General features: G+C 51.9%; 1 protein-coding gene and 1 pseudogene across 1 annotated transcript; one reads left to right on the top strand and one right to left on the bottom strand.

The window, feature by feature from the left end:
- The first annotated feature begins 6,924 nt into the window (after positions 1 to 6,924).
- LOC120325188 lies at positions 6,925 to 7,892 on the top strand (annotated as a pseudogene).
- An 8,006-nt stretch (positions 7,893 to 15,898) lies between these two features.
- Positions 15,899 to 16,879, bottom strand: LOC113997228 (olfactory receptor 14J1-like). The gene has a single exon (XM_027738879.2). The coding sequence runs from the start codon at positions 16,871 to 16,873 to the stop codon at positions 15,899 to 15,901; it is 975 nt and encodes a 324-aa protein (XP_027594680.2). The 5' UTR covers positions 16,874 to 16,879.
- Between the last annotated feature and the right edge of the window lie 5,775 nt (positions 16,880 to 22,654).

The following is a 22,654-nucleotide window of genomic DNA, read 5'->3' as shown; positions in this document are numbered from 1 at the left end:
CCGGGCCAGGCACGAGTCCAAAGCACATCAGCCCAGGCTGTCCACACTTGTTCCCTCCCTCTGCTGGCTCTTCTCTCCCCCAGCATTTCAGCAGCATGTGCTGATCTCCTCAGGGATCAGGCCTGGGATTTTCCCCCTGGGCCTGAGTCCCAGCACGTCCACCCCCAAGGCCATTGTCAGCAAAGCCTCTGCACAGCCCAGCTCTCGGGGCTTTCAGAGCAGCTTTCCCCACTGCAAGTCTGTTCTTACCCCGGTGCCCCCGCTGAGGGGCTGCAGCCAGACAGGCCCCAATGCCCTGCGTGTGGGGCACAGGCAGGAGGAGCTGCAGCCCCAAGTCTCTCTTCATTCCACTTGCAGGCAATAACAGCCCAGGCCTGCTGAGACAGTTCCCAGGTTGCAGGGCTGTGATGGGTTGGGAGAGAAGGCCAAGGAGACACAGGAGAGAAAGAGCAGGAGAGAGGTGTCCTCAGCAGGAAGGAGCTTCTTGGACCTGTGGAGCTGCTCTAGGGGATGAACAACTTGGGTGAACTTTTGTGGGTGAGGGTCAGAGGAGAGAGTGGTTTGGGTGACCTTGTGGAGTGCGACAAAGAGCCCATTCCAGTTGTCTTTGATAACCCTGGAATTCACTGGAAAGGCACCACGACAGGATGCAAAGGGTCCCAGAGGTTTGTGCAGACAAACATCTTGGTGAAGACAGCCCTTTGCACACAGTCCTTTAGAGCACAGCTGGCAGGTTGGTGGACAACAGGGAGGCTCATCTGCATCTGCTTCTCTCCAAGAGGAATCAAGAGGTTCCCATAGTGACTGACTGTAGCTATGGGAATGTATGCTGTTTGCCATGGTAACTGACTATAGCAATAAGAATGTATTATGGTTGCCATGGTAACCGACCATAGCAACAGGAATGTATGCTGGTTGCCATGATAACTGCCCATCTCAATGAAAATATCTGATGGTTGCCATGGTAACTTACTGTATCAACGAAAATGTATGCTGGTTGCCATGGTAACCGACCATAGCAATGGGAATGTGTGATGGTTGCCGTGGTAACTGACCTTGGGAACAGCAGTGTATGATGGTTGCCATGGTATTTCACTGTACCAGTGAGAGGTATGATGGTTCCCATGGTAACTGATAGTATCAATGAGAATGTATGATGGTTGCCATGGTAACCGACTGTACCAGTGGGAAGTATAGTAGTTCCTGTGGTAACTGACCGTAGCAACGGGAATGTATGCTGGTTTCCATGGTAACTGACTGCAGCAATGGGAATGTATGCTGGTTGCCATTGCAACCAACCATAGGAATGTGACTTTATGATGGTTGCCATGGTAACCGAGCATAGCAATGCGACTCTATAATGGTTGCCATGGTAACAAACTGTAACAATGGAAATGTGTGATGGTTGCCATGGTGACTGTAGCAACGGGAATGATTGATGCTTGCCGCGGTAACTGACCGTAGCAATGGGAATGTATGATGGTTGCCATGGTAACAGACTGTACCAAAGGGAAATATGGTGGTTGCCATGGTAAGTGACCATAGCAATTTGAATGTATGATTGTTGTCATAGAAACCGACCACAGATGCGGAAATGTATGCTGGTTACAATGCTAAATGACTGTAGCAGTGGGAAGTATGATGGTTACCATGGTAACTGACTGTAGAAATGGGAACGTATGCTGGTTGCCATGGTAACCGACTGTTGCAATGGGAATTTCTGCTGTTTGCCATGGCAACCGACCATAGCAGTAAGAATGTATGATGGTTGCCATGGCAACCGACCGTAGGAGTAAGAATGTATGATGGTTGCATGGTAACTGACTGTAGAAAGAAAAATGTATGCTCATTGCCATGGTAACCGACCATAGCAATGGAAGTGTATGATGGTTGCCATGGTAACCGATCATAGCAACAGGAATCTGTGATGGTTGCCAGAGTAACTGACCATAGCAACGAGACTATGATGGTTGCCATAGTAACTGACCATAGCAATGGGACTTTATGATGGTTTCCATGGTAACTGACCTTTGCAGTGGGAAATATGTGATGCTTGCCATGGTAACTGACCATAGCAATAAGACTGTATGATGGTTGCCATGGTAACTGACTGTACCAGTGGGAAGTATTTTGGTTCCTGTGGTAACTGATGATAGCAATGGAAATGTATGTTGGTTACCATGGTAACCAACCATAGCAATAAGAATGTATGATGATTGCCATGGTAACTGACCCTAGCAACTGGAATGTGTGATGGTTGCCATGGTAACAGACCAAAGCAATGGAAATGTGTGATGGTTGCCATGGTAACTGACTGTAGCAACTGGAGGTATTATGGTTGCCATGGTAACTGAGTGTAGCAAGGGGAATGTGTGATGTTTGCCATGGTAACTGACCCTAGCAACTGGATTGAATGATGGTTGCCATGGTAACAGACCATAGCAATGGGAATGTAAGATGGTTGCCATGGTAACCAACTATGGCAATGGGAATGTATGCTGTTTACCACGGTAACTGACTGTAGCAATGGGAATGTGTGATGGTTGCCATGGTAACAGACCATAGAAACGTCAATGTATGCTGATTGCCATGGTAACGGACTGTACCAGTGGAAAGTATGTTGGTTGCCATGGTAACTGACTGTAGCAATGGGAATGTGTGGTGTTTTCCGTGGGAACTGACCGTAGCAACGAGAATGTATGTTAGTTGCCATGGTAAACGACCATAGCAAAGTGACTGTATGATGGTTGCCATGGTAACCAAACGTAGCAATGACAATGTATGATGGTTACCATGGTAACCTGCTGTAGCAATGGGAATGTATGGTGGTTCTTATAGTAACTGACCATGGGAATGGGAATGTATGCTGGTTGCCATAGTAACTGATGGCAGCAGTGGGAAGTATGATGATTGCCATGGTAACCGACTGTAGCAACGGGAATGTATGATGGTTGCCATGGTAACTGACCATAGAAACTGGAATTCAGATGGTTGCCATGCCAACTGATCGTAGAAATGCCGCTGTATGATGGTTGCCATGGTAGCTGATTGTAGCAGTGGACCATATGATGGTTGCCATGGTAACCGACCACAGCAATGGGGATGTGTGATGGTTGCCAGAGTAACCGACCGTAACAGTAGGAATGTATGGTGGTTTCCGTGGTAACTGACCGTAGCAACAGGAATGTATGATGATTGCCTTGGTAACTGACCATAGCAATGGGACTTTACAATGATTGCCTTGGTAACCGACTGTAGGAATGGGAATGTATGATGGTTTCCATGGTAACCGACCGTAGCAATTGGATTGTATGCTGGTTGCCATAGTGACCGACCGTAGCAACACGACTGTATGATAGTTGCCATGGTAAATGACAGTAGCAATGGGACTGTATGATGGGTGCCAGGGTAACTCACTGTAGAAAGGGCAATGTATGATGTTTGCTATGGTAACTGACAGTAGGAATGGGAATGTGTGATGGTTGCCATGGTAACTGACCGTACAAACAAGAACGTATGATGTTTGCCATGGTAACTGACTGTAGGAACGGGAATGTGTGACGGTTGCCATGGTAACCGATTGTACCAGTGTGAAGTATGATGGTTGCTGTAGTAACTGACCGTAGAAACGGGAATGTATGATAGTTGCCAAGGTAACTGTACCAATGGGAATGTGTGATGGTTACCATGGTAACTGACTATGGCAATGAGAATGTATGCTGGTTGCCATGGTAACCAAGCATACCAGTGGGAATGTACATATGTTGCCACGGTAACTGACTGTAACAATGGGAATGTGTGATGGTTGCCATGGTAACTGACCTTAGGAATGGGAATGTATGGTAGTTGCTGTGGTAACTGACCGTGGCAATGAGAATATATTTTTGCCATGGTAACTGGCCATAGCAGTGGGAATGTATGATGGTTGCCATGGTAACTGACCATATCAACGCGACTGTGTGATGGTTGCCATGGTAACTCACTGTAGCAATGGGAATGTGTGATGGTTACCATGGTCACGAACCGTAGTGACAGGCATGTGTGATGGTTGCCATGGTAACCAATTGTAGCAATGGGAATGTGTGATGGTTGCCATGGTCACTGAGCATAGCAATTGGAATGTATGATGTTTGCCATGGTAACTGACTAGAGCAATGGGAATGTATTATGGTTGCCATGGTAACTGACTGTGGCAATGAGAATTTATTCTATTTGCCATGGTAACTGACCATAGCAATGGGAATGCATGCTGGTTGTCATGGCAACTGTGATTTCCTTAGACTATGAGCACAATATTTTCATCTGCAAAAACATTAGTGAGTGTCCAGAGATCTCACAAGATGGGGTTTAAATGTCTCAAGCACATGAGCACTAGAGAGGGGCTAAGGAGCTGTGGCCTCACTGGTGTGGAGACTGAGGACAGCACAGGACAGCCCTCAAGGGGCTTGAAGGGAGGATTTAGAGATGGGGGATCCTTTTGATATAGCAGAAAAGAGCATGAGAAAGAAAGAATTAATGCCAAGTGCAGCTGGGGAGGTCCCAAGTGGATGTGAGGAAAAAGGAATTTCACTCCATGGAAAATGCTGTGCTGCAACACGTCACCCAGGAGGAGTCTGGATGAGCCCAAGGCTTTGTGTGTGCAGGAAGAGCCAGGGAGGACGCAGAGATGTCAGTGCAGGAAGGTGCCAGCCAGGTGGGGCAGCCGGGGGGATGACGACAGCCTGCAGGGAAAGGGGCAGGGCATGGACACCGTAGGACAGCCTGGGCTGGAGAGGAGACAGGGAGGGGAGAAGCTGAAAGGCCCTGACAGAGCCACCTTCTGCAGGCCTTTGGCCATGGCTGCTGTCTGTGCCCCTGATGCCAGGAGGAGGGGAGTGCCCCTTGCAGCCCTGGGGCCTCATGGCCTCCTTGTCCCTGCTCAGCAGCCTGGCAGGTGCCACCCCATGGTCCTGCCCTTGGCATTGCACATCCCACATCCCAGTGCCCCAGGAAGAGCCCTGAGGAATGAGGCAGGGACAGGATCTGCCTTCCCAGGGGCTGGGGGTCAGGGTTTGGTCCTCTGGATTAAGGAAACACATCCAGGTTTCCTCAGCATCAGAGCCACCTTTCCCTTGCTTGTCCATCCTTGTCATCACTGTCTGCAGTTTTCTGCTCTAACTGGAATCTGGGGATACGTACTCAGTTGTGTCCCTCAGTGAGGCTCATTAGCACCAGGAGAAACTTCAGTGTTTCAATCTCACTTTGACTTCTTGAGAAGTTGTTTGAACTTCCTCTCAGGGACTGAGTCTCATGTAAACAACAACAAACCCCCCTGAGGGTCACGAAATGCCTGGGGCTGTTGCTGTGCTGCTGAGCTGGGCTGGGCTCCTGGCACACAGGGAGCTCCTGGCAAGCAAGAAGAGCTTCAAAGAGACAGCTCTGCTGGTGAGCAGCTCCTCTGCACAGCCCAGCAGGGCTGAGGGCTCTGCCAGGGCAGCTCAGGGACACCAGCAGGGCACAGACAGAGCTTCAAGGGGCTCAGCACTGGCAGGAGGGCTGAGAGCTCCCTGCAGGAGGAATCTTGGCAGGGCTGCACACGGTGAGTCTGTGGCTGCAGGGCAGTGCAGGGGCAGCTCCTGGAGGCATCTCCTAAAGCTGGCCCAGCCCCAGCTGATGGGATGGGTGAGCAGGGGCTGTTTTGGAGCAGTTTGGAAGAGCTGTGAAGCCGGGGGTGCAGGCAGGGGTGCCCAGGGCTGTGGGGCAGAGCAGGGTCCTGCAGCCCAGGGTGCTGTGCTGGGCAGGGACTCTGCTGCCTGCCAGGGGCAGCTCTCAGCCAGCCCAGGGAGCTGCTGCCAGGGCTGGGGCAGAAGGGCTGTGGGCAAGGAGCAAACCTGGCAGCTGAGGGAGAACCTTTTCCATGTCTCAGTGTTACAGGGTCAGACCTGCTCACAGCTCCAGACCACTACACCATATTGAATGGAGAATTTTTTGCAAAGCTCACAAAAGACAGGGGCTACAGGAAAGGAATTAGTCCTGAGGTGTGTTTCCTGCTTAGGCATTGTAGCAGAGACATTGTTCTCTCAGTTCAAGAGGCTGCACTGAAATTCCAACTCTTTTACTCTCTAAGGTGAATATTTCAGGCAGTATCAGAGATGAGCACAGGATCCTGGGCAGTGCTGAGCCTTCACTTGGGGGTGGGCACTCTCCTGTGCCAGCCCTTGGCTTCTCTGTGGGAGGGCTCCTGTCCTGCTCTGTCCAGCACAGCTGCACCTCTGGGCTGGCACAGGGGACACTTCCCAGAGCTGCCCTTTCAAGCAGCGCTGTCCTGCTCTCAGCACAGATCCTGGTGGGGTTTTTAAAGATGAATCTGTGTGTGAAGTCCTCTTCAAGGCAGCCAAAGGGAAAGTGCAGGGCAGATGGGAAACAGGCTGAGAGGCACTGCAGCTCTCCTGGCTCTGCAATAAGCAACGGAGAGCTCAGCCCTTCTGCCTGCCTGGCTCAACACTCGCCAGATTTGTAACTGGAAAAATTTGCCCCTAAGAAACACCCCCCAAGTGTTATGATTGCAACCAAAAACCCAGTCAAAATTATTTGAAGGATACTCTGTGCCTCTCTTCTGCAGCCCAAATTGCTCCAAGACAACAGTACAGGAATTGAACTTTTCCATCAAAGTTGGATTTCATGTGACATCCCCTGTGATCATGAGAGCTGTCCCAAACCAGCTCCATGTCTGCACTGCAGCAGAGCAAAGCTGAGTCCTTGGCAGCACATGGGCAGAGCTCCTGCTCCTCACAGCACCCTCAGAGAGCACAAACCAGAGAAAAGAAATGCCTTGACTTGGAGGGGATTTCCCTGAAAACTGCACTGGCTTTACTGAGAGGGGGCTGTCTTAATTGTTCCCTGTGCTTTCCTTTCCTGAACAGACCCTGTCCTAAGGAACAGCAAATGTCCAACAGCAGCTCCCTCACCCAGTTCCTCCTCCTGGCATCCACAGACAGGCGGGAGCTGCAGCTCCTGCACTTCTGGCTCTTCCTGGCCATCTCCCTGGCTGCCCTCCTGGCCAACGGCCTCATCCTCAGCGCCGTAGCCTGTGACCACCACCTGCACACCCCCATGGGCTTCTTCCTGCTCAACCTCTCCCTCACAGACCTGGGCTGCATCTGCACCACTGTCCCCAAAGCCATGCACAATTCCCTCTGGGACACCGCAACCATCTCCTACATGGGATGTGCGGCACAGGTTTTTTCCTTTATGTTTCTCATCACAGTAGAGGTTTCCCTCCTGACCATCATGTGCTATGACCGCTACGTTGCCATCTGCAAACCCCTGCACTACGGGACCCTCCTGGGCAGCAGAGCTTGTGCCCACATGGCAGCAGCTGCCTGGGCCGCTGGGTTTCTCAATGCTCTGCTGCACACAGCCAATACATTTTCCCTGCCCCTGTGCCAGGGCAATGCCCTGGGCCAGTTCTGTGAAATCCCACACATGCTCAAACTCTCCTGCTCAGACTCCCACCTCAGGGAAGTTTGGCTTCTTGTGGTTAGTTGCTGTTTAGGGTTTGGTTGTTTCATTTTCATTGTTTTCTCCTATGTGCAGATCTTCAGGGCTGTGCTGAGGATCCCCTCTCAGCAGGGACGGCACAAAGCCTTTTCCATGTGCCTCCCTCACCTGGCTGTGCTCTCCCTGTTCCTCAGCACTGCCACATTTTCTGACCTGAAGCCCCCCTCCATCTCCTCCCCATCCCTGGACCTGGTGGTGGCAGTTCTGTACTCAGTGGTGCCTCCAGCACTGAACCCCCTCATCTACAGCCTCAGGAACCAGGAGCTCAAGGATGCCTTGAGAAAAATGATGACTGGATGCTTTTCAAGAGCAACAACCTGCCTCTTTTCTTCTGCACAACAGTCATTGTGTAACCCTTTACTGGCCCAACCTGCTTTCTAAAGCTTTTGAGAGTGGTGGTGGGGGTCGTTTCCTACATTTTTTCCTCTTTAAATGTTGTTAACACAGAAATTTATTCTCCATCTCATACCTAATTTACTCTCTAACTCTTCGTTTTGACCCACAATTGTGTAAATGAGGAATCATTCTCTGTGTGCATTTAAACAAAGTAAAATTTCCTGCAGCAACTTCTTTGTCAAACATCCTGCCTTTGTTATTCTGTACATGAGGAATCACAATCTCTGAGTAGAATAAAGGACTTGAATTCTTTTTTCCAGATTCTCCCTCCAACAACTTCCCTGAAGCTGGAGGGCAGTGCCTGTGTGCAGAGGAGAAGGGGTAAAGAGTCCTGGTACAGGAGCACTGCCAGGGAGCAGCAGCTCTTGGGCTTTTCAGAGATGCTCTTTTTCCACTGCCTCCCTCTCCTTTCTGCTCCTTGCCCAAGGCCTGAGTGCTCTGGCAGCTCAGTCCCTGCTGTGTCAGTCCTGTGACCATGGGCAGGGACAGGCCCTGGGCACTGCTGGGGCAGAGCTGGGCTCCTTAACATCATTTCCATCAGGAAAGGGGATCCCCCTGGGCAGTTCCTGAAGACTTTGTTCTTTTTGAAAGGTTGGTGTAAAGAACAAGGCCAAGGAATAGACTCTGCAAAGTCTCATTGCTTTGCTTGTTTCCCCATTCGGTCCCTGCAGTGAGAGAAGCGACTCACTGGGGTACTTGAGGGACTGAGGGCTGGGTCAGATGTTCTGGGCTGGTGGCCAGTGGCAAATGGTCTCCAAGTCACCTGCCTGGGGCTCTGCAGCTTGTGAGGGCTCTGATGGAGGTGAGGACTTGTCTGTAGGAACTCAGGAAGTGCAGGAGAGCACAGAGGATCTGCAGGGACAGCCTGTCCCATCCAGTCAGCAGGGAATGGAGCCCTGGAGCAGAATCCTGCCCAGGGTGGAGTTACCAGAGATCAAGTCCTAAATCTGCCTGTGAACTGGTAAAGGAGAGTTCTGCAACCCCAGGGGACACAGCAGGAACAGAGAAAGGACTCTGCTGAGTGACTTGTCTCACCCACAGTGAACTCCCCTTGAGCCTCCCCAGTTCAGGGGGGGCTGTACCAGAGCCAGGGGTGGGCTTTCCAGGAGGGTGTCCTGAAGAACTCTCCAGCTCACAGGTTGGATGGAGTGGAGCCCTGCCCTGCCCTTTGTGCCATTGGAAACAGCCCATGGTCCTGCCCAGCCTTGTTCTTGCCTACTGAGCCTTCCAGGACTATGGCAGAGGGTGGAGAGGAGTGATCCCCATCCTGTTGGGTCTGCTCCCCACCCTGACCAGCATGGCCAGTGCAGGGTCAGCCCAGGGTGCCACAGCCCCTCCCTGTGCAGAGCAGCACCTCCAGCTCAGGGCCCTGCAGGGATCCCAGGCTGGGATCTGCAACTGGCCAAGGCAGCCTGGACACACTGACCTGGGCAAAGGGATGTCCCTGCAGAAGAGCAAGGCAGCATTTCTGGGCCTGCAGAGAGGAATCCCTGACACAGAGAAACCTCTTTCTGCAGACTCCCCTGGGGACAGGCTGCTCTGTCCCCTGGCCAGAGCCATCCCAGAGCTTCCTGGGGCCTTGGCAAAAGCAGACATGGAACCAGTCTGCAAACAGGGCAGCAAGGAGGGCTGGCAGAGTTCCAGACTGCTCAGGCTCATCAGGGAAGGGGATAGGGCAAGTCCTGCTGCAGCCATTGCCAGGCATGGGAAGGACAAGGCAGGGATTGCAGAACCTCTGTGGGAGGGAAAAGAAGGGAATGTTGTGTGCCCAGACTTTATCAAGGCCTTTGACATTGTCTCCTTTGGTCTCCTTAGAGCCAGACTGGTGACAGCTGGACTGGACAAGTGAAACATGTGGTGGGTGGGAAGTTGAATGACTGATGAGGGTCAAAACTCATGGCACAAAGTCCTCTTGGCAGCAATTCCCAGGTGACATCCAGCAGGGACCAGCCCTTGACCATTCCTATGGAACATCTTTATTATGTCTCTGGGTGATGGGATGAAATGCACTTTCCACTCCTTTGTGGATGATGCCAAGTTGCAGCGAGTCTGTGAGAAACCTCGTCCAGTTAATGGTGACTTGTACAAAAATGTGGTCAAGATGACTGAGTTGGATAAACTTGTCCTGCCATCAGGTGCCCAGCAAGGCCCAAGACAATGAAGAAAAAACTCATGGGTCAGAGGAAAGGAAAATCAAAAGGAGGGAAAAAGACCAAACCCAACCAAACCAAACCCAAACAAACACAGAATGACAGAATATGCTGAGGTGGAAGGGACCCACAAGGATCATCCAGTCCAACCCAACCCTTCCATTGCCATCTGCCCCCACCCCAGCAGGCTCTGGAGCAAAGCACGGCTGAGGTCCAGCCCAGCTCTGCTCTGACACAAAGAACCTCCAGTCAGGGACAGGAAGAGGACAAAGTCTTGTTTGACCAGCCTGAGGAATAATGGGATCAATGACCTCCTGTATTCCTGGGCACTTGAATGACCCTGTGCATCAGGTTTGGTAGCAGGGAGGGGGCTGCAGGTTTCCCTTAGGGAAGAGGAGATCAAGAGTTGACTCTGTGTCAGAGAGAGCCAGTTTCAGGTGGCTCCAAAATGGACCAGCCAGTGCCCAAAGCTGAGCCAAAAAGCAATTCCAGAGGCACCTCTGTGATAACCCTTTGGAGAAAGAATAAAATCCAGGGTGCTGTAACCCAGAGAGGAGTGAGAGAAATGGGGGAGAAACAACCCTGCAGGCACCAAGGGGAGTGGAGAAGAAGGAGTGAGAGAGCCTTGATGGGCATCTGGCAGCCAAAAGCCAACCCCCCAGCCCTGAGAGCCACAGCTGAGCCCAGCACAAAAGCTCCTTTAGGTCTGGAGGTTCTTTGCAGCAGCTTTTAAGCAGAGCTGCCAGATGGGCCATCAAAGGGGATGCTCAGCTGGGTCTGAAACCTGTGTCAGCCTTGGCACCAGTAGAATGATGGAAGAGTTTTGGTAGGAAGGGATCTTTGACATTCATCAAGTCCAACCCTCTGCAATAAGCAGAAACATCCACAACTAGATCACATTGCTCAGAGCCCCATCCAAGCTGCCCTTGAATGTTTCCAGGGATGAGGCATCACCTCTCTTGGCATCTGTGCCAGTGTTTCACCACCCTCACTGTAAAAACTTCTTGGTTATATCTACTTCAAACCTGCCATTTTTTAGTTTAAAATCATTTGTCCTATCACACCATATCTAGGCCCTACAAAATGTTTTTCCACATCTTTCTTAGAAACCTCTGTGGTGGTGCATCCTCCCCCCATTCTCCTCAGGCCTGGTTGATGATCTCAGGAGCTCCTGACAAGCCTTGACCAAACCAGCTGAGCAATGAAGAGCCCCTGGACTGGACCAGGGGTGTGGTGAAGTGTCCCTGGACTGGACCAGGTGCTCCTGGATGATAAAGGTGGGAACAATCCAGAGTGGATCAGCTGGGGAACACAGGATAATCAGTCATCCCATGAAAGCCTTGGAACATTCCCTGCCTGGATCGCAGCCCAAATGGAAGAGTTTGGATGCAATTCCCAAATAGTTTGGAAACTCCAGTCATTCCTGACACCAGGATGGAAATTCAGCAGATAACTAAAGCCAGTCACCTTGGGAGCCCACAACAGGCGGGGCTGAGGGAGGCCCTGGCAGCTCCCCAGCACCTCCCTCTCAGTGGGACACCTCTGGCAGCCTCTCCCAGCTCGGGAACCCTCCAGTTTCCAACACTCCAAAGACCCTCCCTGATGCCCAGGACAATTCTGATCCCCCTCCACAAACACTCCTCCAGCTGGGACCCTGGTCTGTTGGCAAACACAAAGGGATTCGGGGAAGTGTTTCCCTGACAACAAGGAGAATCTGGGAGAGGGACCTTTGCACACCCAGCTATTGATGTGTCCACACATCTCTGCCTGGGTGTGGGTGTGAATTGACTGTGGTGTGAAGGTTGTTATTGGGAATCTATAATTCAGTCACTGTTAAAATTGTAGCACATGCTATTGAGTCACTTGATAACTGTTCAATTGGTCAATGATTAAGTGCTAGTAATGTCTTTTGTACCCTTATCTTTGGATCCAATTCGTTTGTGCCCTGACCCTCTTGCATCCCAAGGCTCTGTGTAAATCATTCCCTTTCATCAAAAAATATATATTTTTCATGACTTTCACTTTAAAGTCATCCTTTTTAGCTAAACTACAAAACAACTCCAATTAGCTGTAGAAGTCTCGAAGACTTGAAGACAATTAAAGGAATGAAAATAATTTGTTTTTCAGTGTTTTAATGGGTCCCACAGTGTGTTTGGAGTTGCATCAGCTGTCAGTCCAAGATGGGCCATGTCAGAACTGGTGAGGTTGGGGGATGAGGAGAAATGTTGATCATCCAGGGTCAGTGTGGATCTCCTGAGGAGACACTCAGCATCAAGATCACTTGGAGAACACCTCTGTCACCTCTTCTCTGAACTAAAAAATATCCATAATAGAATTAAAAGAAAAAAAATACAAACTTTGAATACTTGTTTTGAAATTGCCTTGAAGACAATTAAAGGAAGACAAAGAGATCCTGAGGGATTTCTGCATTTTAATGAGCCCCACGGTGTGTTTGCAGCCCAGCCCATGATCCTGAGGTGCTGAGAGAAGATTGAAGCAGCTGCTGAAGAAGTCAGAAGCCAAAGTCCAAGTGCCTTGAAGCATTGCTGGGCCCCACTGAGGGCAGGCACTGCCAAAGCCTCCCCAGGGACTCCTTGGAGCAGCTCCTTGGAGGCCAGGAGTGCAGGCAGACAAAGGCTCTGGGCAGGCCCCTGCAATGCTGAGCAAAGCCTGCCTTGGTTTTGTGGAGCACAAAGGCCAAGGCCTGAGCCCCAGGCCCTGGCCCAGCAGATCCTGTCCCTCCCGGCTGGCTCAGGGCTGTTTGGGGGGCACTGGGATGGGAGGGGGAGGAACAACAAAGGCCCAAAACTGGGCAACCCCTGCCAGGCTGCTGAGGGAGGGGCGAGGCAGAACCCAAGGGCAGAACCTGCCAGGAAAGTTGCTTGTGGTGGCCTGAGTGGCAGAGGCAGCTGCCAGAGGCAAGGGGACAAAGGCCTGGGTGCCTTTGGGCCTTGCAGCCCTGCCAGAGCCCTTGGCCATCTCTCCTGCAGGCTGTCCTGCCCTGGCCCTGCTGCTGCTCTGGCCTTGCAGGCTGCACACACCCCTCCTGCTTTCCCACCCCCTCCCAGCAGCATTTCCAGACCCTCCCTGATGGCTCTGCACCAGCTCTGGCTGTTGCCATGTGCACTTGGCCTTCTGAACTTGGATCCTGAGCCCCTGTGCCACAGGACATCCCTGCCAGAGCCCAGGCCCTTCTCCTGGGGGTCACTGCAGAGCTGAGCAGATCCAGGTCACCTCCCATTCCTCTGCCAACCCCCTGGGCCTGCTCTGGGCCCTCCAGGTCCTTGCCCTGCTCCCAAGGACTGTGGGGGTGCTGAATGGTCAGGGCTTGGGGTTTAGAGCTCAGGGTGGGGATTAGGCAGAACTTTGGGAGGTTTGTTGTTCTGCTGGCAGTGTCTGGGTCATGATTAGGGGAAGAGGGTTTTGGGCTGGTTCAGGATTAAAGCTTGACTTTTCATACTGGTAATACAGATTTGGGATTGGGGCATTAGAGGATGAATAAGAGTCTGGAGTTCTGGGTTTGGGCTTTTTCTGCCTTGGAATTAGAGTAGTGGATTTCTTTTCAGTGGGAGGGGCAGTACTTTTGGGTAGTGTTGGGGCTTGAGGTTACAAAGTGCAGAAAGGAATGTTTGCACAGTCAGTGTTTCAGCATCCTCAGCATTCCCTGAATCTGGTTTTACCTCATCAAAATCTTTCCTCTCTCTTGGCCCTGCCCCTCTTTCCTTCCCCAATTATCTTATCCCTTTTGTCCCAGTTCCTCCCAACCTCCTCAGAACTTTCATCAGGATGGGCTCAGCTTTGTGATGATGCTGTGCAACCTCATGGAATCAAGGAGCCACTGTGAAACTGCAGAACCTCATGGAATTACGTGGTCATTGTGACCCTGGGGAAAGCCATGGAATCAAGAGGCCACTGGGACACTCCAGGGCCCCATGGGGCCAAAGGAACCCAGGGACAGTGGGCAACCTCCTGAAATAAAGGGGCCATTGTGACACTGCAGAAACCCATGGAATCAGGGGGCCATTGTGGCACTGCAGGACCTCCTGGAAACAAAGAAACCCTGGGCCACAGTGGAATTTCATGAAATCAAGAGGCCATTGTGACACTGGGGAACCTCATGGAACAAAAGGAACCCAGGCACACTGTGGAACTTCATGGAATCAAGGGGCAGTTGTGACACTACAGGGCCTTATGGATCCAAAAGAACAGAGGGAAACTGTGGAATCTCATGGAACCAAGGGACATGTGGGGCCTCATGCAACCAAAGGAACCCTGAGACATTTTGGAAGCTCATGGGAAAAAACGTCCATTGTGCCACTGCAGGGCCCCGTGGAAACAAAGCAACACAGGGACACTGAAATGTGGTAGAACCAAGGGGCCATTTTGACATGTGGGGCCTCATGGAAGAAAAAGAACCCTGAGACATTTTGGACCATCATGGAACCAAGGGGCCATTCTGACCCTGAGGAACCTCATGGACTCAAGGGGCCACTGTGACACTGCAGGGCCTCATGGAACCAAAGGAACCCTGAGACATCTCAGAGCCTTTGGCTGTGCTGGACAAGCTGGGAGGCAGAGCCAGCTGATGGTGCTCCCTGCCACTGACCACCTCCCACAGACGCTCCTGTGTGGCCATGGAGGGGGCTCAGAGGGGCCCTGCCTTGTTCCAGAGCTGGGACATGGCTTTGGGGGCTGATCTTGATCCACCTGTGGAAGTTCGCTGAGGTCAAGAGAAGTCACTTGCAAGAGTTTTCCCTGTACCTGCTGTGTCCCCTGGGCTTGCAGAGCTCTGTTTGCCACTTCACAGCAAGATTTAGTACTTGATCTCTGGTAACTCCACCCTGGGCAGGATTCTGCTCCAGGGCTCCATTCCCTGCTGACTGGATGGGACGGGCTGTCCCTGCAGATCCTCTGTGCTCTCCTGCACTTCCTGAGTTCCTACAGACAAGTCCTCACCTGCCATCAGAGCCCTCACAAGCTGCAGAGCCCCAGGCAGGTGACTTGGAGATCATTTGTCATCTCCATTGGCCATCGGCCACCAACACACAGCATCTGAACCAGCCCTCAGTCCCTGCAGTCCCAGTGGGTCCCTGACCTCACTGCACTGTCTCCATGGAGAAACAAGCAAAGCAACAAGACTTTGGAGAGTCTATTCCTTGGACTTCTTCTTGATACCAGTGTTGGGAAAAGACCTCAGCCTTCAGGAAGTGCCTGGAGAGGAACCCCTTTGCTGCTGGAACTGCTGTTGTGGAGCGCAGCCCTGTCCCAGCAGTGCCCAGGGCCTGTCCCTGCCTGTGCTCACAGGCCTGACCCACAGCAGGACAGTGACTGAGCTGCCAGAGCACTCAGGCCTTGGGCATGGACAGGAAAGGAGAGGGTGGGAGTGCAAAGAGAGTAGTTCTGAACAGACCCGGTGCTGGTGCTCCCTGGCAGTGCTGGGACTCTTTTACCCTCCACATCTGCAAACATGGAAATGCCCTCCAGCTTCAGGGGAGGTCTTGGAGGAAGAATCTGGAAAAAAGAATTTGTGTCCTTTCTTATGCTCAGAGATTGTGATTCCCCATGTACAAACTAAGACAGGGAGGATGTTTGACAAATACCTTTTTGCACAAACTTTTATTTTGTTTAAATGTACACAAAGCATGACTCCTCATTTGTATATTTTGTTGGTGAAAAAAGAGGTAGAGAGTGAATTTGATGGGATGAAGAATAAAATTTCAGTGTTAATGACATGAACAGAGGGAAAAAAAAGGAAAGCCCCCCACCCCCACCACTATCAAAAGCTCTGGAAGGCAGGCTGGGCCCGAAATGTGTTACACAATGAGTGTTCTGCAGAAGAAAAGATGCAGTTTATTGCTTCTCAAAAAACACGTAGTCATCATTTTCCCTACTGCATCCTTGAGCTCCTGGTTCCTGAGGCTGTAGATGAGGGGGTTCAGTGATGGAGGCACCACCACATAGAGAACTGCCACCACCAGGTCCAGGGACGGGGAGGAGATGGAGGGGGGCTTCAGGTAGGCAATTATGGCAGTGCTGGCAAACAGGGAGAGCACGGCCAGGTGAGGGAGGCACGTGGAAAAGGCTTTGTGCCGTCCCTGCTGAGAGGGGATCCTCAGCACAGCCCTGAAGATCTGCACATAGGAGAAAACAATGAAAACAAAACAACCAAATGCTAAAGAGATAGTAAACCAGAGAAGCCCAATTTCCCTGAGGTAGCCTGAGTGTGAGCAGGAGAGCTTGAGGATGTGTGGGATTTCACAGAAGAACTGGCCCAGGGCATTGCCCTGGCACAGGGGCAGGGAAAATGTATTGGCTGTGTGCAGCAGAGCACTGAGAAACCCAGCAGCCCAGGCAGCTGCTGCCATGTGGGCACAAGCTCTGCTGCCCAGGAGGGTCCCGTAGTGCAGGGGTTTGCAGATGGCAACGTAGCGGTCGTAGCACATGATGGTGAGGAGGGAAAACTCTGCTCTAAGAAAGAAGACAAGCAGAAAGAGCTGTGCAGCACATCCATGGTAGGAAATGGTTGTGGTGTCCCAGAGGGAATTGTGCATGGCTTTGGGGACAGTGGTGCAGATGCAGCCCAGGTCTGTGAGGGAGAGGTTGAGCAGGAAGAAGCCCATGGGGGTGTGCAGGTGGTGGTCACAGGCTACGGCGCTGAGGATGAGGCCGTTGGCCAGGAGGGCAGCCAGGGAGATGGCCAGGAAGAGCCAGAAGTGCAGGAGCTGCAGCTCCCGCCTGTCTGCGAATGCCAGGAGGAGGAACTGGGTGGGGGAGCTGCTGTTGGACATTTGCTGCCTCTGGACATGGGGACCTGTTCGAGGAGGAAAGGACAGTGACTGTGCAGGGCAGACTTCTCTGAGAAAAGCCCTTTCTCAGAGGCCCATCCCTGCTCCTCAACACCTCCCCTTTGACCATGTCCAGGTGTCCTTCCTTCCCCTGGTTGCTGGAGCCCAGATTGCTGCTGGCCAAGTGCTCTGTGAGCAGCAGGACCTCGGCCTGCAGGACACTGGGCAGTCAGCCCTGCTCCCCCCAGTCAGGGCACGGGAACAGTGAGGGCAGGGCCAGTCCTGGGGGGTGAACTTTGACAAAGAATCTGCTCCTAAGGCACAGCAGCTTGTCAGCAACAGCACTGCCAGGGTGCAGGCAGGGGGATGGCAGAAGGCAGAGGGAGAGATTCTGCTGCACTGCGGGAGAACAGAGAGGCCTGTGAGGCAGGAGGATTGTCTGAGGCCCAGTGCAGAGTGAGGGGAGCTGCTCTGTCCTTCTGTCCTGTGCCAGCTGCCCTACACTGGCACCTTTCTGAGACACAGCTCAAAGTTACACTCCTGTGTTCCCCTGGAGAGCAGAGGGACCCACGGCAGAGAAATGGGCTCCCCCTTTCCCAAAGTCAGGGAGAGTCAGCTCATTCCCAGCCTCCCAGAGCCCAGAGCCCCCCGGGACACAGAGAGCTGGGACACCTTGCTGTGCTCAGCCCTGCACAGGAGGAGCCCCAGGGGCTGGGCCTGACTCTGCAGCTCAACCTGCCATTCCCAGAGAGCCTGTCAGCAATAGCAGGAGCACCTGAGCAAGGCAAGGAGAGAGACAGCCGGGCCCTGAGGAAAGGCTTTCCCTTCCCAGCCCTGCACAGCCCCTCCCAGACAGCCCCAGGGCAGGACAGTCCCCTCAGGCCCTGCTCAGCAGCAAATGGGCCCAGGGCAGCAGAGGTGCCCTCCATCCCTCCTGCTGCTCTGCCTGCCCAGGAGGTGCCTGAGGGCCCAGAGCCCCCGGGCTGAGGGCTGTGCTGGCTGGGAGGGGACACAAGAGCTGTGCTGCTCAGGGAAGGGGTCTGCACTGCAGGGCAGGGTCGGGAGGTGCCACATCTGCCCTGCAGCAGGGCTGCCCTCAGCATTCCCTCCCTCCCTGCCCATGTCTCTGCTGCCTGGAGCTGTCCCAGCTGGGAGCTGGTCCTTGAGCCCCGTGGTCCTTCCCTGCCAGTGCTCCCAGAGCCCAGCTCAGCCCCTGAATGCACAGCTCAGCCCTGCAGCTGCTCAGACTGTGCAGGGATTAAAGAAGAGCTCAGCCCAAGCCTGGGGACAGTGGGAAGGTGCTGCTGGCTGGATCTGGAGGCTGGTGAGGGTGAGGGCACTGGCTGAGGGTCTCAGGAAACATCAGCACGATGGTTTAAGAGTCTCAGCCCCTGCTCTTAACTGTCCAGCTGAGTTTCCATTCCTACCAGGTTGAAAGAAAAGTAGAAGCACAGATTGATGAAAGCACAGATTCAAGCAGGAAAGTCTGGCCCTGAAGGTGCTCATGAAAAGTTGCATCAAAATGACCTGGCTATGAGCTGGAGCTCTGAGCAGCTCCCTCTCAACAGCAGAAGAAACCTGTCCTGCCCTGCCAAGAGTCACTCCTTCCACCCACAGCTTCACTCCACAGTGCTGTGGGAGCTCCCCAGGAAGAGTGAGAGGTGACCCCAGCAGTGACAGATCCCCTGCCCTGGCAAAGAGCCCTCTGGGCTGCAGGACCCTGCTCTGCAGGACAGTTCTGGGCACTCCTGGCTGCACCCCCCCTTCACACCCTGCAGCTGTCCCTGGAAGGAGCCGTCCTGCCCTGTCCCTCTGATGGTGCCACAGAGAAGCCCTGCCCTGGAGCTCCTCCTGCTCCTCTGCAACAGAGAAACTGTGGGAGTCCTCCTAAAAGATCCTCCAGGCTGTGGGATGTGCCAGCTTTGGCAGATTCCTCCAGGCACACAAGCAACATTGTCCTGCGTGCACAGACTTACCATAGAGAGGCTGTGAAAATCTCTCCCCCACTGAAGGTTCAGCTCACTGTCTTTCCAATCCTGATTCCCTTTAACCTTTTCCTGCCTTGCTCCCTTCCCCTCAGTGCTGCAGGCAGTGCCCTCAGCCCTGCTGGGCTGTGCAGAGGAGCTGTTCCTGGGCAGAGCTGTCTCTTTGAAGCTCTTCTTGCTTGCCAGGAGCTCCCTGTGTGCCAGGAGCCCGGCCCAGCTCAGCAGCACAGCAACAGCCCCAGGCATTTCATAACCCTCAGGGGGGTTTGTCCTTGTTTACATGAGACTCAGTCCCTGAGAGGAAGTTCAAACAACTTCTCAAGAAGTCAAAATGAGATTGAAACATTGAAGTTTCTTGCAGTGCTAATGAGTCTCACTGAAGGACACAACTGAGAACGTGTCCCCAGGTTCCAGTGAGAGCAGAAAACTTCAGACAGTGATGACAAGGATGGACAAGCAAGGGAAAGGTGGCTCTGATGCTGAATAAACCTTGACTTGTTTCTTTAATCCAGAGGACCAAGGCCTGACCCTCAGCGCCCAGAAAGGGACATCCTGCCTCATTCCTCAGGGCTCTTCCTGGGGCACTGGGATGTGGGATGTGCAATGCCAAGGGCAGGACCATGGGGTGGCACCTGCCAGGCTGCTGAGCAGGGACAAGGAGGCCATGAGGCCCCAGGGCTGCAAGGGCCACTCCCCTCCTCCTGGCATCAGGGGCACAGACAGCAGCCCTGGCCAAAGGCCTGCAGAAGGTGGCTCTGTCAGGGCCTTTCAGCTTCTCCCCCTCCCTGTCTCCTCTCCAGCCCAGGCTGTCCTACGGTGTCCATGCCCTGCCCCTTTCCCTGCAGGCTGTCGTCATCCCCCCGGCTGCCCCACCTGGCTGGCACCTTCCTGCACTGACATCTCTGCGTCCTCCCTGGCTCTTCCTGCACACACAAAGCCTTGGGCTCATCCAGACTCCTCCTGGGTGACGTGTTGCAGCCCAGTGTTTTCCTTGGAGTGAAATTCCTTTTTCCTCATGTCCACTCAGGACCTCCCCAGCTGCACTTGGCATTAATTCTTTCTTTCTCATGCTCTTTTCTGCTCTGACAAAAGGATCCACCATCTCTAAATCCTCCCTTCAAGCCCTCTGAGGGCTGTCCTGTACTGTCCTCAGTCTCCACACCATTGAGGCCACAGCTCCTTAGCCCCTCTCTAGTGCTCATGTGCTTGAGACCTTTAAAGTCTATCTTGGGAGATCTCTGGGCACTCACTAATGTTTTTGCAGATGAAAATATCATGCTCAAAGCCTAAGTAAATCACAGTTGCCATGACAACCAGCATGCATTCCCATTACTATGGTCAGTTACCATGGCAAATAGAGTACATTCCCATTGCCACAGTCAGTTACCATAATACATTGTCATTGCTGTGGTCGGTTACCATGGCAACCATAATTGCTACAGTCATTTAGTTGGCAAACAACATACTTCCCACTGTTATGGTCAGTTACCATGGCAAACAGCATATATTCTCATTGCCATGGTCAGTTACCACAGCAACTACCATACATTCCCATTGCTAAGGTCAGTTACCATGGCAACCATCACACATTCCCATTCCTACAGTCAGTTACCGTGGCAATGATCATACATTCCCACTGGTATGGTTGGTTACCATGGGAACCAGCATACAGTCCCATTGCCATGGTCAGTTACCACGGCAACCATCATACATTGCCATTGGTACAGTCAGTTACCTTGGCAACTATCATACATTCCCGTTTCTACGGTCAGTTACTACAGCAACCATCATACTTCACACTGGTACAATCGGTTACCATGGCAACCGTCACACATTCCCATTCCTACAGTCAGTTACCATGGCAAACATCATACATTCTTGTTTGTACGGTCAGTTACCATGACAAATATCATACATTCCCATTGCTACACACAGGTACCATGGCAACCATCACACATTCCTATTGCTATGCTCGGTTACCATGGTAACCATCATACATTCTCGTTGCTATGGTCAGTTACCATGGCAACCATCACACATTCCCATTCCTACTGTCAGTTACCATAGCAAACATCATACATTGCCCTTTCTACGGTCAGTTACCCTGGCACCCATCATACAGTACCATTGCTACTGTCATTTACCATGGCAACCATCATACAGTCGCGTTGTTACGGTCGGTCACTATGGCAACCAGCATACAATCCAATTGCTATGGTCGGTTACCATGGAAACCATCATACATTCCCATTCCTACAGTCGGTTACCAAGGCAATCATTGTAAAGTCCCATTGCTATGGGCAGTTACCAAGGCAATCATCATACATTCCTGTTGCTACGGTCAGTTACCACGGAAACCACCATACATTCCCACTGTTACGGTCGGTTACTGTGGCAACCATCACACATCCCCATTGCTGTGGTCGGTTACCATGGCAACCATCATACGGTCCACTGCTACAATCAGTTACCATGGCAACCATCATACAGCAGCGTTGCTACGATCAGTTAGCATGGCAACCATCTGAAATCCAGTTTCTATGGTCAGTTACCATGGCAACCATCATACATTCCCGTTCCTACTGCCAGTTACCATGGCAACATCATGCATTCCCATTGCTACAGTCAGTTACCATGGCAACCATCATTCATTCCCATTCCTATGGTCAGTTACCATGGCAATCATCATAGTTCCCACTGCTGTGGTCAGTTACTATGGCAACCAGCATACATTCCCATTCCCATGGTCAGTTACTATAAGAACCACCACACATTCCCATTGCTACAGCAGGTTACCATGGCAACCATCATACATTGTCATTGCTATGTTCGGTTACCATGGCAACCATCATACAGTCACTTTGCTATGGTCGTTTACCATGGTCGTTTACTAACACACATTCTCGTTGCTACGGTCAGTTCCCACGGAAAACACCATACATTCCCATTGCTACAGTCAGTTACCACGGCAACCAGCATACATTGTCGTTTCTATGGTCAGTTACCATGGCAACCATCATTCATTCCTGTTGCTACAGTCAGTTACCGTGGCAAACAGCATACTTCCCACTTCTACAGTCAGATACCGTGGCAAACAGCATACATTCCCATTCCTATAGTTGGTTACCATGGTAACCATCTTACATTCCCATTGCTATGGTCTGTTACCATGGCAACCATCATTCATTCCAGTTGCTAGGGTCAGTTACCATGGCAAACATCACACATTCCCCTTGCTACACTCAGTTACCATGGCAACTATCATACCTCCAGTTGCTACAGTCAGTTACCATGGCAACTATCATACCTCCAGTTGCTACAGTCAGTTACCATGGCAACCATCACACATTTCCATTGCTTTGGTCTGTTACCATCGCAACCATCACACATTCCAGTTGCTAGGGTCAGTTACCATGGCAATCATCATACATTCTTATTGCTATGGTTAGTTACCATGGCAACCAGCATACATTTCCATTGCTATCATCAGTTACCACAGGAACCATAATACTTCCCACTGGTACAGTCAGTTACCATGGCAACCATCATACAGTCTTATTGCTATGGTCAGTTACCATGGCAAGCATCACATATTTCCCACTGCAAAGGTCAGTTACCATGGAAACCATCATACAGTCCCATTGCTATGATCAGTTACTCTGGCAACCATCACAGATTCCTGTTGCTATGATCGGTTACCATGGCAACCATCATACACTTCCATTGCTATGGTCGGTTACCATGGCAATGAGCATACATTTTTCTTTCTACAGTCAGTTACCATGGCAACCATTATACA

Source organism: Pipra filicauda, unplaced genomic scaffold (assembly GCF_003945595.2).
Source record: "Pipra filicauda isolate LSUMZ 115617 unplaced genomic scaffold, ASM394559v2 scaffold877_size60952_pilon, whole genome shotgun sequence".
Taxonomy (NCBI): domain Eukaryota; kingdom Metazoa; phylum Chordata; class Aves; order Passeriformes; family Pipridae; genus Pipra; species Pipra filicauda.
This window is presented reverse-complemented; position numbering and strand designations above follow the sequence as displayed.